This window comes from Hemiscyllium ocellatum, chromosome 6 (genome assembly GCF_020745735.1).
Source record: "Hemiscyllium ocellatum isolate sHemOce1 chromosome 6, sHemOce1.pat.X.cur, whole genome shotgun sequence".
Taxonomy (NCBI): domain Eukaryota; kingdom Metazoa; phylum Chordata; class Chondrichthyes; order Orectolobiformes; family Hemiscylliidae; genus Hemiscyllium; species Hemiscyllium ocellatum.
Genome location: NC_083406.1, coordinates 100,721,400 through 100,739,240, shown reverse-complemented (window position 1 = coordinate 100,739,240; position 17,841 = coordinate 100,721,400). Strand labels below are relative to the sequence as shown.

At 39.6% G+C, this 17,841-nt stretch overlaps 1 protein-coding gene across 5 annotated transcripts in view; it reads right to left on the bottom strand.

The window, feature by feature from the left end:
* LOC132816508 (F-BAR and double SH3 domains protein 2-like) overlaps window positions 1-17,841 on the bottom strand; it is a 239,631-nt gene that overhangs the window by 108,904 nt on the left and 112,886 nt on the right. For all 5 annotated transcript variants that reach the window (XM_060826190.1, XM_060826191.1, XM_060826193.1 and 2 more), the window contains exon 8: window positions 9,538-9,666. In XM_060826190.1, coding sequence (XP_060682173.1) covers window positions 9,538-9,666 — 129 coding nt within the window. The remainder of the gene's footprint in view (window positions 1-9,537; window positions 9,667-17,841) is intronic.

Here is a 17,841-nt window from a genome sequence, read left to right as displayed (position 1 = left end):
TGGATAGTCGGGGGTCTCGGAGCTGGCAGGCAGTTGCAGGGATATCCTCAGGTAAGGTGAGATTCGTCACCATTGTTGACACTACAGCAAATCCATGTAAACTACATCAACAGCAGTCATGATTTGGAGATGCCGGTGTTGGACTGGGGTGTACAAAGTTAAAAATCACACAACACCAGATTATAGTCCAACAGGTTTAACTGGTTGTCTGTTAAGCCTTTCATCTGTTAGGACTGTATTCTAACAGATGAAAGTCTTAACAGACAATCAATATTTCAATGTATAATTTCAGTTACTTTACACTGCAAATTTTTGCTATAAATTCTGTGTTTCGATCGAGCCCTCCACTATCACCTGATGAAGGAGCATTGCTCCAAAAGCTAGTGAGCTTCCAAATAAACCTGTTGGACTATAACCTGGTGTTGTGTGATTTTTAACTTTACATCAACTGCAGGAGCCTCATCTACACACTTGATCATCTCTTCTAAAACTTCAGTTCTAATCTAGAGATCACTATATTGAGGCCCTGTTCACCAATTTTCTACTTAGTTCAACTGGTCATCAAAGAAAATGTATAAAGGCATTGGCTGTTAAAAGTTTTAAACGAGGTCCTGCTCACCAGTTTTCCGTTTTGGAACCTGGCAAGGGTGCTGGCTCCTCAAGGGAACCAGGCAGTCACGTTTGTAGCAGCATGAATGGCTCAGGGAAGAGGAAGGAGGAGAAAGGAGAAACAATGGTGAGAGATGATTTGTTAGTTACCAGAATAGACAGGTCTTCCTTTAGCTGCAGGTGAGACTCCAGAATGGTATGTCGCCTCCCTGGTACTGGGGTCATAATGTCACAAAGCACACAGAGGACATTCTTCTGTGTCAAGATAATCCACATCGGTTTCAATGAATTGGATAGGAAGGGAGCTGTGCATTAGTGTAGAAAGGTAATGGGTTTTTTCTTTGTGCAAATTCGATGGTCCAAAGGGCCCCTTCAGTATTGTAGCATTGTATGACTCTGAGACTCTACTGATTATGTTTACTGCTGACAGATTGTGATCAAGATAGGGCATTCCTGCAACAGGGTGATACAATACTTTGGTTTTTGATTGGCACAAAGAGAAACAAAGTTCTTGCATGCATTGGAGTGTGCTGGATGTATACACCTAACTCTGAACCAGTTAGGGATGGTGGTGTGTTTCAGGTTTCTGAGTGATCTGAAGTACAGATTGATGGACTGCTGACAGACTCTGAAAGCTCCAATGAGCAATTATCAAAATCATGATGCCTGTATCTAAGCTGGCATGGCACCAATCAGGGCTCAATTAACAATATCATGGATCTCATGGCCAGATCTCAGTTCTTACTCCAGTACATAAGACAGTGGATAGATTTTATTACTTTTTAAGCAAAAGGAGTGGAGATGGAGTTTGCATGATGACAAAGTCTCAAGAATTCTCAGGCAGTTGGCTCCCACTTCCAAACAGAGAAAGACCAGCTCTGCAAGAGGACCCCTGCTGTGACAAAAGCGGATTGGCTGCTGTCAATCACCTACTCTCACACCAAGTCATTGGCATTAACTCTATGGCTAATCTGCACATATGATCTTACTCCTAGCAGTCCCACTCTCAATGTCATTCCCTGTCTGCCTGCTGCTGTCCTCGGCTCCTGGATGTTGGCACACTCTTGCATTGCTCCACTTTGGCCTCTGCTCCTGCCATTTGTTCATACCTTCAGCCCTGAACTTTATTTTGCTTCTTGAACACAGGATTTGTTCCAGAGAACTAGACGATTGCAGATGTAACATAACTGTTCAAGAAAGAGGCAAAGGATAACCCAGGAAACTGCAGACATGTCAATTTAACCCCAACAGTGGGAAAATTGATGGAGGCCATAATGTGGGATAAGATAAATATGCATTTTGAGAAAAATAAGTTAATACTAGACAGTCAACTTGGCTCTGTAAAAGGCAGGGAATGACAAATTTAATTGAGTTCTTTGATAAGGTGACAGAGGCAGCAGATGAGGGTGGTGCTGTGGATGTTATATATTTGGATTTCAAAAAGCATTTGATACAGCGCTACATAACACATTTGTCAGCAAATTGGAAATGTTTGGGATTGATAGTTCCTTGACAACATGGATTAGAAGTTGGCTAAGAGATAGAAAATTGAGGGGTTAGTATGGATGGGCATTTCTTAGACTGGAGACAAGTTGAATGTGGTGTTTCCCAGGGATTGGTACTGGCACGCTTGCTTTTTCTGATTTACATAAACAATTTAGAGGTGGGTGTTGAGGGAAAAAATATCTAAATTTGTGATGATATTAAGCTAGGGAGAGTAGTGAATTATGACAATGACACGAGTGACTTCAGGGGGGCACTGACAAGTTGGCCAAATGGGCAGACGCCTGGCAGATAAATTTCAATGCACAGAAATGTGAAGTAATGCATTTTGGTAGATAAAACATGGACAGACATGTTCAATGGTATAACTCTGAGGAGAGTTCGGGACGAGGGACCTTGGGGTTCAAGTACATAATTTTCCGATGCTGGTCAGTTAACTTGAAAATGTATTAATGCAGCTTATGGGTTTCTTGAGTTTATAAATTAGTGGCTTAGAGTTCAAAAACAAGTGATAGAGTATCGTGTTCAGTTCTCGACTCCTTTAAGGAAGGTTGCTAAAGCCCGGCAGAGAGCATAAAGGAGGCTTACTTGAATAATACCAGAAATGATGGATTTTATATGCAAGGAAAGTTTAGAGAAACTGTGATTTTTCTCCTTGGAGCAGAGAAGATTAAGAAGTGACTTTATTGGGGTGTTCAAAATATGACAAATTTTGGAGAGGTAATAAAGGGATATTCAGTTTCCAGTAGTTAGTATATCAGTAAGTCAGGGTCACAATCTCAAGACTATCAGCAAGAGAGCTAGAAGTGAGAGGAGGGGAATTTTGTTTTTTACTCCAAGTTATTCGGACTTGGAATATATCACCTGGGAGAGTGGTGGGGGTGAATTCTATTGGAGGTCTCAAAAGAGAGCTGTATTTTTTAATATGTTTGCAAGTGATGAATTTAGAGGGCTTGGGAGCTCGAAGTTGGAGATTGGGACTAGCTGGGTAGCTCTTTCTGAAACAAATGGCCTCCTGTACTATATACTATAATTCTGTGGACTTAGCTCATTGCTCCCATTCTGAGCCAACACTGAAGTCTTAGGTTCACTCCATCTAGTGGCCGTAGTGACAAATGCAGGTAATTTTGGGACTTCAGCAGCTCCTGCACTTACCAACTTCTGACACTAGATGGAGTTTGGTCAAGTACAGTATGTTGAATGTTGTTTTATAATATTACATGTGGTACTTACATTTAATAACATTAATTGGCAAATTATTTATTTCAGCTAGGAATGAACAGTGTAGTATTTCAGCTGGTTTTATCCAAAACAGAAGTTGTTCAAAGCCAACTGACTCTAGCATTAACATAAGTCCATTATTGATTTTGAAGGGAACCTAAACCTCGTTTCATTTAAAATTGCGATGTTCAGGAAAGCAAGCACAACTTTAACTGAGGATTTAGCGGATTCATTAGGATTTAGGGGCTTACACAGTAATGAAAATTGCTTGCTTATTGCTTTACTTAAAGGACGATGTAATCTGGCAGTGGTAGGGACTGGAACTGAAGGGAGGAGGAGGAATTGTTGAGGGGTAGCTACAGATGTATCACAACAGTCCGGAGTTTGTAACCCAAGGTTTCTGAATGCTAAATGGACGGGACTGAGCAACAGGTTAGCATGAGGAACCTCTGTCAGGTGGGCCCAGAAACCTCCTTACTTGTACAATGGAGTTCATCCAGACCAAAGTTCTGCCTGAACCCATTTGCCCACTTTGAGCTCCTCCCTGTACTCTGGCAGTGACAGCAGGCTGTCTACAGGCGTGACATCATCATCTGGGGAGTTAGCATGAACACAAACCTTTTGCACTGGTTCAAACAGACCACACATGCCTAGTGACTAAGTACAGGTTTTTCCTTCTAAGTTACCTTTTAAAATTTACAGAGCGCCAAAGCCAGTGGCTAAACTGTCACATCAGGACTTCAGCCTCACATGCTGCTGACAGGCCACATGTGTCAGTTTTTGAGAACCAAAAAAACATTAGACATCGGGGCATTGTTGGAGTGAGACACTAAGACTCCAACACTAATTGTTCTGAGCAGCATTACCAGGCATGGAAGTCAGGATATATGGCCATGTCTGTTCCCATCAGTTAAATGCTGTTGTATCCAATTATGGGCCACTTTATCCTCCAAAAGAAAATTCAAATGAGTGTGTTGCAATGTGTTTAGAGACGGGGATGTAGGTAACAGGATATGGCAATCAAGATCCATTCACTGAATCCACATGCGAGATTATTAAAGCTTCAGCTCCATATTCAGGTGTACTCAGGGATTTACCACTCATATGGATTGCTAGGACTACCAGCTCCTTCTATCTTTTCAGTACATATCTGAAATTAAGAGAAGATCACTCCTCATGCCTAACTCATCCACCACAGCATCCAAGAACTTGATGTGCATGCTCTAGCCTGTTGCAATATTTCTGTAACTTTCTCCTCCTTTCCTCAGTTCTGGATCCTGCTTCAGTCAAAGTACATCTCGTCAAATGGTTTGGGCTAGCTTTAAGCAAAGGTAGTGCAAGTGTTCAGCAGCATACTCACTGTTAGGTTGTATAATACAATCATTTATAGGCAGGATGGTGGTTTATGATACCTTCCTCACTTTAAAATAACACAATCATAAACCACCATCTTCGCATTTCACAACGACAGCTCCTTTTGTTATCGTCTTTCAACTTGCTGAAATGATTGATCAATTTCTTTTCTTTTGACTTTCCATTTGCACTTTTGTTTGAGATATTTTCTTGTACTTCAAGCTAGGTCTACACAAAGGTTACCAATTACAAGGACAAATTCAACTAAACATAGGAACCACAAAACCACACCTCAAAAATTGAAGTCCAAGTATATATTTGTTTTAACTTGCATCAACGTGTTGTAATTACTGTGCCAAAGACAGGATCTGTCTCAATAGTCCTGCTTCTTGATTTCAAAACAAACAAAAATCAAAAACCTGATGGCAGTGAACTTTCTGAAGCTCAAGGTATGAAGATCCTACCCTAGAAATGACAGTGTAATAATGACATAAAAACATTCATCCATTTATTCTTTTCACTCAAATGGATTAATGCTATCATAATAAGAGGAATGGAATATAAATGCTTTAGCCTATATACTCTGGTAACACAAGCAGTAATTTCTAGGATAAAATCTTCATACTCTGAGCTTCAGAAGTTGACTAAAACCATGCTTATGATGTTTGTGTGTACTGACTGCTGTTTCAAGCTAACATTCCCCAGTCACAAAAATCTCTTGCCCAACCTTAAATCTGCTTGCACAATTGTTCAACATACCATAGACACCTTTAACCATCCATGCTCTCTCTAAAATGATATATCTTAGGAGGTGGTCCCATAGCACCATTTCCACACCTGATGTTTCACCCTGCCTTCTACTGGAGATCTCATTGTGTAAAATGTTGCACAAGTCTTCATTATTAACCATGTTTACACACATATAGAACAAAGGGTTGTTCATTGCTAGATAGATCATACAAGTTTGAAGTTGTTTAGCAGATGACCAAAGCCAAAACTGGTATTATTTATATAGGATATGAAATGTTTTTCTACTTAAAATCAAAATTATCTTACAAAACATGTACCAGTGATGGAAATATAACAAACTGTGGAAAAATGAATGACAATCTAGTTTTCTTTTGAATACCCATACAGATCTGTTAATTTATTACCTATAAATTCTAACATGATGGAAGCAATCATCTACCTTTGGTAAAACAAAAAGTGATACTCTATTATTATTAATTTAAAACATTTCAAAATATTAGCTCTAAGTCTGCAGATGTCGCTAAAATGAGGATGTAGACCTGAAAGCCTTAACCTAGAAAGAGTAATAATTGTATTCCACCATTACATTAATCTTAGGAAACTATGATTTATAATAGCAGAATATGTTTCACAATTCATGTAGAAAATATCACTCTAAATGTCCATAGCATTAATTTATCTAATCCACCTGGGAGATGGTAGTTTTGGCAATGTGGCTGAATGAGAAATCCAGAAGCCAAGTCGAATCGTCTAGGGAACACCATATCTTTGTCAGGAGACAGTGGAATGTGAACTCAAGACAATCTATAATAAAAAGCTAGCCCAATGGTGACCATTGCTGTCAAAATTCATCAGGTCCTTTAGGGAAGGAAATTTGCCATCTTTTCATGATCTGGTCTACACGTGACTCTAGACTCACAGTAATATGGCTGACTCTTAACTGTCCTGTAAACAATTAAGGATAGGTAATAAATGCCGACCAAGCCAGTGATGCCTACATCCCATATGGTGAATGGTGGTGGACATTTAAATTAATTAAGCATTTATGTAGCCTCCTCCTTGAATGATGGAAGAGCCCAACACACCAGTGGAAAAGAAAAAGGTTGAAGCAGTCACAGACACTTTCAGCCAGAAACACCGAGTGGATTCCCCAGTATCACAGATACTAGTCTTCAGTCAGTCAATTTGATTCACTCAGCATGATATCAGGAAATGGTTGGAGGCATTAGATACTGCAAAGGTTATGGGTCCCAACAACATTCCAGCAATAGTACTGGAGATGTGCTCCCAAATTTGTCTCTCCATTAGCCAAGCTTGTCTAGTACAGATACAACACTGGCATCAGCTCAACAATTTGGAAAATTGCTTAGGTATGTCCTGTCCATGAAAAGTAAGACAAAAGTAGGACAATTGCCACTGCATCAGTCTACTCTCAATCATCAGTAAAGTGATGGTAGGAGTCATCAACAGTGCTAACCAGCAGTACCTGCTCAACAATAACCATCATGGTCACTCAGTTCCTGGCTTCATTACAGCCCTTGATTCAAATATGGACAGAAGAGCTGAATTCTAGAAGTGAGGGGAAAGTGCCACATTCAACTGAGTGCGGCTTCAAGGAGACCTTGCAAAACTGGAATCAATTAGTATCAAAGGGTAAACTCTCTGCTGGTTGGAGTCATACCTGACATACAGGAAGATGTTTGTATGTCATTGGAGGTCAGTCATCCCAGCTCCAGCACATCTCTCAAGAGTTCCTCAGTGTAGTGTCCTGGGCCCAACCATTTTCAGCTGATTCATCAATGACCTGCCCTCCATCATAAAGTCAGAAGTGGAAATGTTCGCCAACGATTGCTCAATGTTCAAATGCAACAAGATATGGACAATATCCAGGCTTGGGCTGACAACTGGCAAGTAACATTTGCACCACACATAGGCCAAGCAATGACCATCTCCAACAAGAGATCATCTAACCATTGCTTCTTGATATTCAATGGTGGTACCATCACTGAATCCCTCACTAACAGCATCCTTGGCGTTACCATAAAGCAGAAGTTCAACTGGACTTGCCACATGAACAGTGTCTACAAGAGCAAGCCAAAGAGCAGTAATACTACAGCGATTAACTCACCTCTGCAAGCAACCACCCTTTCCACAACCAATGCTCAGTAGCAGTAGCGTGTACTATTTATAAAATGCATTACAGAAATTCAAAGATCCGTAGACATCACCTCCTAAACCCATGCCTACTTCCAACTAGAGGACAAGGGCAGCTGTTACCTGCAAATAACACCACCTGCAAGATCCCCTCCAAGCCCGAGACCATCTTGAATTGGAAATAAATTGTCATTCTTTCATTGTCGCTGTGTCAAAATCCTAGAATTGCCTAAGGACTTTATTGGTCAACCTACAACATGTGGACTGTAGTGGTTCAAGAAGGCAGCTCACCACCACCATCACCTTCTGAAGAAAAACTAGGGACAGGAAATAAATGCTGGCCAGTCAGCAATGCCTACATCCCTCAAATGGATACAAAAAGCATTTTCCTTTCATTGGTGGATTTGGCCGATCTGTGCCAAAGATATGAAGAGAAATTTCCGAAGCACAAAACAATTGTCTGTCCCTCATTATCTATTAAGGTTCTATGGTATTATAGCCAGTTAAAAAGTTAATCCCACTACAAATTTGCTCATCTCCCATTCAAGTTCTGTTGTTACATGTTATTTTATTTCATACTATGCCTCAAAGATGTTATTTGCATCTCAGCCAATAAACTGCTAACCTTCTCCCTTTGCACAAGTCCCCACTCAAACCTTCTGTATGCACTGCACACATTTTCTAATTGTGTGCGCGCGCAACCTTGTGCACGGTGTTCTGAATTATGAATTTTAATTGCAAATGGAAGCCTCGAGGCAAACTTGATGTTCTGACATTACAGAAATGGTCTTGTCTCAAATAGAATGGGAAAACTGGGGTCAAAGATAAAATGTTGTCAAGGACAGGAGGAGCAGGAATTCAGAAATTTAACAGGAATGCAATACTGGGCCATAAGGGCCATTGGTCGCTTGTTACCATACAGAAATAATATTTTCACTAAATAAGCACAGATAATTCACATAGAAATTTTACTTATTCAATGACTGAACTGAATAGTTAAGTAAGTAACCATTAGATTGACAGTATGAACTAACAAAAAAAAAATCAAACATTAGTTTTCATTATACATGTTCTGAGGACTTGATTGCAATACAGTGAGAAAACAATGGCAAATTTCAAATCCACTAGCAAACATTTAAATGATTACTTTCTACTAAACTTCAAATTTGGTTGAATCAGGAAGATCTGATCAACCTGATTAGATTGATCAGCTGACTAGTACATTCAAAGATTAGGCTTACAGGAAAACTGATTTGGAGGACTTAAAATCAGACTACTTTGAAGAGGAGCTGATGGACACAGCAGAGTTCAGAGCAGCCAAAATGTCATTTAAAGAGGTAAACATGAGCCAACCATTACATTTAGAAGTTACAGTAGTACAATCGGACACACAATTTTTAATACTCCAGAAGGCTTTTTTGGTGGGAGACTTCAAATTAGACCTGAACCAATCTTCACTGAATTTCTACTATAAATACACTAAAGATGTGTCCCAAAATCAAGACGACTCCTAGAAAGAAATGATGTAATTCTATTACAACTGGTTTGGGAATAAGTAAGGTAAGTCCCCTTTCTGAAAATTGCTTAAATCATAATAAGTGGATAACCAAGTATTTCGATGTTATTATCAACTGAAGAATTTAAAGCAATTCATTCAAAAATAACAAGAATATAATTGAAAGGAAGTCTAAAACAACATAAATTTTGGAACCAGTTTCAATTTCAAGATTTGCATGACCTGTCTTTTGCCTTATGTGGATACAAAGAAATGTCATAAACATACATACATGACATACTAAATCCAACATGATTTTTATTCCTGGAGTATTCCTTAAAAGTTATCAGGTAAAGTAGAAATGAGAGGGTAAACATTACTGATCTTAATTTATTGAGGAGAAAACAATCACAATCTGAATTATAAAAACACAAGTGTCAAAATTTACTTACCAGCATCATGTTTACCAGATCTATCTGATAATAGCGATCTTGATGTGCATTTGCAGCTGCCAGTGTAAGAAGATAGTCATTTCTAGCATGGTTAGCTTTTGTGTTGCACTCACTGCGTCGTGCTTTTAACTGGAATTCAAACAAAATGTTTGATATTAGACATCAAAGAGCTGAACCGATTTTTATTTCTTAAAAGACTTAACATTTTTCTCCATGTAATTATATTTTACAAGAATATACTCAGTATGATGGCTACATTATTGACTTATTTGCATCTCTCCATTACTTTTGATATACTCTATTACTTAAGATTCTTAAACTTTACACACTATTTTTCTTGTAACATAAGCATGCGAATAACCTTCTTCTGATGCCTTTGCCATCGGAACTCAAGACATCCATGAAGAGACACAAACAGTTACACAGTGAATTTGAGTCAATGTCCCCTCTTGCATGTGAAGAAACTATAGACTGACAGCACAAGGAGAAGGATCAGTAATTCAAGCCTGCACTTACTCTAGAATCTACTACTTAACAATTCAGTTTCACCATTTGATGATCAAAAGCACTTAAAAATGCTTGTTATTGCCAGTTTGTTTTTAAAAATAGGTATATGTAAATAAAGATAATTACCAATAGCTGATGAAGGTCCACAGGCATCTCACTCCATGAGAGAGGCTTGAGGGATACCACTTCACATCAAGATAAACCCAGGCAACAGCAACGATAAGAAGCAGGAGCAGGTTGTATAGACTGCCAGAACTGCTCTGCCATTCAGTTTGAACTTGGCTGACCTTGAGCTTCAACTCCACGCTCTCACCCACTCTCTCTATCTTTTGATTCAGAGATGCCAAAAATCTATTTTTTCCCAGTGTCAAATGTAATTGATGATGGAGATCCTCAACCCTCAGGAGTAGAAAATTCTAATGATTAATAACATTTTTAACCTTCATCTCAGTTCTAACCCATTGGTTGCTTATCAGAGATTGCATCTAATGTTTTAGATTCCCTGATCGCCAAAACCATCTTGCAGCATCCCTATAACTGGAGGCCTGGATTTTCTGAATATTCCTGGCCAGGATAGGAGTCGCTCCTGGGGTCCTGTGGAATCTCCAATATAGCAGACTCTGAAGGAATTACCTCGGAAATTGATGATTCCACTGGGCAATTTCCCAAACCTATAGCCCCCCAAAAGTAACCACTCAAATCAGAGAATGTAATGGTTCTGATGAAATTAAGTAAAATTCTTACTCAAGAGAAGTTAAGACTTGAGGCATAAATATATAGTCTATCTCCTGTGTAACTATTCAACTGACCCTATACTTACCTCACATAACCCTGACTACACCTTCGCCTGACCACTTGCACACCTGGATTGGAACAATTTGTCCCTTCCTGCTGCTCCAGAACGACCACTCCTAGGCCTTGCTCTGGACCCAATTTCCCTTTTCCTTGCTTCGCATCTTATTCCCTCATTCCCCACTCCAGATCCACACTACCTTTCACCCCACCTCTCCCCAGGACCCAATTCCCCCTTCCTCCATTCCGCTGTCGACTTGACACCGCTCTACCTGCTCTCGGTCCAATCGGTTTCCACGCCCACCCACATGGCAACCTAACCCCTGGCATCCAATCCCTTGAAATCCTAACCTATCCCTAGATGGCATCCTGCTTATCTAGAAGCCAATGTCTAGCACCCTCGTATAACACTATGTATTTACCATTTGACACAGATGATTCTGGAACTTGAATTTTCAGAATAGAGCAGCTAACTACTGTGAAAAGAGGATGCGGCTTACTTTCTCCCAGAGGCTTTAGCAGTTTCTCATGGAGCAGAATGAAAGTATGGCCCTGCATTTCTGAAAGCCCCCTGACTGGAAATCTGTACGTGTCTCCATTGGAAGTCTGTGGTTAAACCTGAGAGGGTGTAGAAAATATTTTCAAGGAGACTTCCAAGACTGGAGAGTTTGAGGTATAGGGAGAGACTGAACAGGCTGAGACATTTTTTCCCTGGAGCATTGGAAGCTGAGGAGTAATCTTAGGGGTTCATTAAATCAGGTGGGGAACAGGTAGAGTGAATAACCAAAGTCTTTTTCCTGGGGTGGAGGAGTCAAAATCTAGAGGACATGGATTTTAAATGAAAGATGAAAGATTTAAAAAGGACCCGCTACATGACACTGTAGCCATCTAGTCAACTGAGTTAACTAAAACTCAGGAAAAATAAAGCAGTTTAAACAAGTTCAACTTTCAGTGTCAAATTACAGCTTGACCATGAAAAGTCACGCTTGATTTTCTTTGGGTACCTTCTAAATGTATTTTATTTAAATAGGTAATACCTTGCAAGGTTGGGATGGTGGTGGTGCAGACAGGAGATTGACTATGTGGGCACCCAGGTTCCACATCCACCCACTGACAAAGAGACGGACAAACATATTGACTTCCCTTCATCCACAATGTTACTTTGGGTGAAAGAAGCTCATTACTCGTAAACTGAAAAGATTAACAGTTTAATTTGGAAGAATGAATTCTTATGATAATGTCTTATCCTACTGTGAATTTTCAAATAAGTCACAAGTTTGTTTTTAATTATTTTTCCCATTCCTCAAAGTAGTGACCTAAATAGTTCACAGAATGATAAGGCCGCTCATGTCACTCAAGGTTTCCTTGTGCTTGACTTGAAATTTGGCAATGTTCACTCTGCCTCGTTCCTTTGAGGAACCAGCATTCTCGCCAGGTTCCAAAACAGAGAACTGATTTGTGTGCAGGACCCAGTTTAAAATTCTTACTAATTACAAATTTTCTGTGATGTCGCTCTTTTCGTCCTATCCTTTCAAACTCAGTTAAGTTTTGAGCAGCTGAATAGTACATCTCTTCCTCTCTCAGTTATGTAGCTTAGGGCTCAAGACTCGATCATGAGTTTATAGTCTGGTGGTACGAGCTGCTCCCCCAGTGGTTTGCTATCTCTCTAACTCCCAGTTAAGTTAATGCTGACTATATCAGGTGCTCCTTTCACATGCTCCTCTGCATGATTGCTGGCTGTCTCTGGGCATTTCTTTAATTTGCTCTTCAATGGATATGATAAGTACCCTGTTTTCTATTTTCTGTATACAGGACATGGTGGGCAATTTTCCATATTGCCAAGTGGAAGCCAGCACTATAACTGTACTGGACATTTTAGTAAGGGACATAGCTAGTTCTGGAACATAAATCTTCAGCCTTATTGCTGGAGTAAGATCGCCAACATCTGCAGTTCTATTTTTATTTTATTGCTGGAACAATATTTGGATCCTTGGTTTCTTTATTATCCAGTGGCTTTAGCCAGTTCTTGTTGTCAAATAGAATCGATTAAGCTGAAGATGCTTGCAACTGCTTCAGCCTGGTCTTTTATACTGCTGGGGTGGACTGCCCAATCACTGAGGATGTAGACACTTGTGGAGTCTCTTCTCCAGTAGTTGTTTAATTATCTACCACCACTCCCAGCTGGATATAGGACTTCAGAGTTTAGATTTGCTGTGTCGTGTGGGATTGCTTAGCTCTGTCTATTGCAGGCTACTTTTACTACTTTCTGTGTGTGTAGTCCTGCGCTGTAGTTTCATCAGATTGCCCCTTTTTTTCAGAAATGTCTGGTGTTACTCCCGGAATGCATTCTTCATTGAGTCAGAATTAATATTCTATTTTGGTGGCAGTGGGAATATGCCTGAACATGTTGTGAATTGGTGCAAGTATGGTGGGCTGTCATTTTTAAGAATCCACTCACACAGCATAAGGACTATTTCTTCAGCCAGTTTGGGTGCAAAACAGTTTATTTTAACCTTGCTGCCTGTGGAGCGACATCTGAAAAAAACTCCTCTTTAACACTTTAGTCCTTTTTAGAATTTAACACAAGTAAACTTGTGGTGAGAACAAAAACTGCTGTGAAATCCATTGAGTCAATCCACTGATTTGTCAAAAAGAAATCAAAGGTTGCCATCTCTGCACTGAAGCAGGTACAGTCAAATAAAACAGTTCATTTCAGGGAAGAGAGGAACAGTGCACAAGTAGCTCGTCATGTGCTCTACTCTGAAGGAACACTGAGTAATGTGTATCTTACATGGAGGGAAAGATCTTGAACTATGTGTAGACTCTGAAAGAAACAGGCAGCCTGAGGGATACCTTGTTTTAAATTGAAAGAAGCACGGTAGTGCTAAACTTTGAGAGATACATTGCTACTAAGGCCCTTCCCATTTAAAAAAAAATGTTAAAATGGTGTGAAATCTTAGCACCGTGGGACTGGAATGATTCACCATTTTGTTCAAGCTAACAAAATTGAAACAGGTATAGGCATTCCGAGTTCTTGAGTACTTTTGGAGAGGATAGGAGTGATCTTTTACACTCCAAAGGAGTCTGGTACAGCTAGAGAGCTGGATTCCAAAACTTAAGAAGAAACAGTCAGGATCCTATAGAACCATCTTTCCCCCAAAAACACTAGTAATTATTGAAAGATTCAGATTCCACAAATACAACCAGCATGTTTGTGAACTTACCCCTACTTTGTAGCAATTTAAAATAAAAGTTAGCAGTATTATGTACATTTGGAAATAACTTGAATGATGCTATCAGGGACAGACTGGTGTGAAGATATCAAGCCATCCAGGAGACAGTACTGACAGAAAAAAAATAGACTTAAAGATAGTATTGGAAATTGCAGTCTTGATGGAACTAGCAGCCAAGGAAGCTCAACAGCTCAGCTTGAACATAACAGTTCACAAAATGGCGGATAACAAATATGCACCATCACACTCTCAAAATGCCACTGCTATGAAAAATGGGTCACGCAGCATATCACAACAGCGCTTCATCCTGAGGTTGCATAGCACTGAAGGTATCATCCAGTAGGGAGAGTACATGTTGCCCAAAGAGAAAAAAAAAAATCAACCGGCTCGGCGAACCGACCAACAATCCAGCAAATTGCCGTTATGAAAACACTGCATGCAGAAACTGTGACAAAAAAAAGGGCACAACGAAGGGAGGTGTTGGTGGAAGAAACATGAATAACATACAGCAAAAGAACATAACTGAAGAATAGAAAGAAGTCTACAAGGTGCAAAAAGGGCATGAAAAAAGCCCAGACAGTCTGAAGAAGAGCTGTTACTAAACATATTGGCCATTGTTGGCAACACCAGTCAATACTCTTGTCACTCTTGTACTGAATAGCAAACCAGTAAAAACGAGTAGCAGTGTTTTTGATACCTCTGTGTGTCAGCAGCAGTTGAGTCACACTGGCTGCAACCCTCAAAGATTGTACAAAGAATTTACACAAATGAAGTGGTGTCTTTAAGTGGTTGTCCAAATGTGAATGTTCAGTAATAGTCAGTCTGCAGATTTATCTTTGCATATTACCAAAGGAAATTTTATTGGAAAGAACATGGTTGGACAGAATCTTGTCAGATTCTGATACTGTGTCACAAATTCTAAACAAAACATGCCACTGGTTTCAATGGGGATCTGGAAACATAGAAAAGAACTTTGTAAAATGAAAATAAAGGATAAGAATCAAGCAAAATATTGCAAGGCTAAAATTAGTGTCTTGTAAAATCAGACTAAAGATCAAGCCAGAATTAGAAAGGTTGGCCAAGACAAGAGTTCTTGAACCTGTAAATTTGAGTGACTGGGCCACACTTATCACCCTAGTAATGAGGAAAGATGCATCTGTATGTATCCACAGTGATTTTAAGGTCACCATTAATTCAATATGGGGAGCTAAGTAGTATCTTTTGTCTTTAATTGATTATCTATTTGCTGGATTACCTGGAGATCAGCTTTTCAATAAAACTGGCCACAGTCAAGCCTACCTCCAGATCAATACAGATCATAAATCACAGAAATATGTAACGACTGTAACATAAAAGATTATTCAATTATAAGAGTCTGCCATTTGGAATTATATGTACATCTGAGTTATTCCAAAATGCCATAGATCAAATCTTAAGTGGTTTGGAAAGAGTCCAGTGCTATCTAAATGATATTTTATTCACAGGGGAAACTAAAAGGAGCATCTTTACAATTTAGATGCTACACAGCAGAGACTTGAAGATTATAGCCTAAGGGTGAGGAAAGACCAATATGGTTGGTTAAAATCTTCCATCAAATATTTCGACCATGTCATTGATGCTAAGAGACTACACAAGTCACTCTTCAAAAGGAAAAGCCATAACTGAGGCACCAGCACCAAAAAATGTAAATCAAGTACAATCATTTTTGGGCATGCTAAAGTGGCAGTTTTTCCCCAAATCTTGCAAATACTCTCAAAGCTGTTGCACAATTTATTATGGCAAAACAAGAATTGTAAATCGGAAGACCAATGCAAAAGAGCCTTTACACAAGCCAGAGGCTTTCTTAAAGTCAGAAATCCTGACCCATTTTGACCCAAAGTTACCGGTACAACTGACATACAACATACGATCAATATATCACTGTTTGGAAATGCAAAGGGGGTGGGGGAGGGGAGTCATTTCCAACTGGTGACAAGAAGCCAATAGCTTTTGCATCAAAATTGTTAAAAAAACAGAAACAACTTTGCGCAGATAAAGAAAGAAGCTCTAGGAATGATTGGCATTAGTTGATTTCACCTATACATGCATGATCAGGAATTTACCCTATTAACAGACCACAGACCATTGACTACAATGCTCTGGCCTCATACATGGACATCCTTTCTAGCAGCCAGCCGTATGCAGAGTGGGCATTGTTGCTATTAGATCACACTTACAGAATTAAGTATCGGCAATCCAACTTGCATGAAAAAGCTGCTGGGCTGTCCAGATTACCTTTGTCAAATGAGGTGACAACAACCAGTCCTCATGTAGACTGTTCTTTACTTGAACAAGTAGAGAACACTCCAGTAATGGCAGGATAAGTTAATAAGTACACTACAAATTATCCACTACGATCAAAAAGTGACAGACATGGTACTTTATGGCAGGATCACAGGAACAATTCCAGAAATGAAGTCATAAGTCATACAGAAACTAGAACTAACCGTACAAGCAGGATATCTCCTGTGGGGAATGAGGTCTTTTCTTCCACCACAGTTAAGGCAATGTGTTAAATTAACTACACGAAAGTTACTGTGGCATTCACAGAAAGGAAGAGAGAACCAGTGCTTGACTTTGAAAATAAGAAGATGGCAAGCATTTGTGCAGCTTTGGCAAGTTTGCAACCTACCTCCATTAGTGTCATATGGCACAGGAGAAGACCATTCAGCTCATCAAGCCTGTTCACCAGCTAACGAGATTGTGATTTATCTGTGGCCTAACTGCATATACCTGTCTTGGGTCAGATCCCTTCACAACTTAAACATTTACCTACCTCAGATTTAAAACTAATAATTGATCTACCGTCAACTGTCATTTGTGCAACACAGTTCCAAACCTCTACCATCCTTTATGTGCAGAAATGCTCCCTAACACCCCTCCCATACAACCTAGCCCTAAATCTTAGGCTGTTCCCCTAGTTCTAGGATCTCCAACTAGTGCAAAGAGTTTTTATCTTTGTCTACTCTATCTTTTCCTTTTAATACCATGAAAACTTCCTAAGGTATGGCAATGAGATCTGCTCTCAGTACTCCAAGTGGGGTCTAAACAGAGATTTATATATTACACTCATGGGAATAGCCAGAAAGCCCCATGGCAAAGAATCTATATAAACTATGCCAGGTCGTTTGAAGGGCAAATGGTTTTCGTAGTGGTTGACACTATAGGCTGGCTTGCCATGATGAAGATGACATCTTCACAGAAAAACATCGAAAAACGGGGGAAGATCGTTCTGAGGCTTGGTTATGTGGAAGAACCTGTCAGTGATAATTGCTCACAGTTTATATCACATGAGCTTATGGATTATCTAAAGCAGAACGGAATTCAACATATCCAATCAGCTCCTTATCATCTAGCCACAAATAGTTTGGCAGAAAAGTTTGTTCAGACAATGCAACATTCCTTACAGGGAACAGCAAAACAAGATCACTATCTAAACGAATTGGGCAACTTTTGTGAACATACCGGAACACAACCTACTTGATGACTCAAAATGCTCAGGAATTACTCATGGTGATAAATGTCTATCACGCACAGCATTTGATTTGCTGAACACATGACAAACGACATTGTTGACAGGAAACAATAGAATCAGGTTTTCCAATGATAGAACAAAACCAGACGTCCTGTTTTCTGAAAAGGTCAAGAAGTGTTGGTAAGGAGTTGGTATCAGCCATCACCATAGGGCAGACTGAACTGGATTCCTATATCGTGCAGGGGAGATACAATAGAA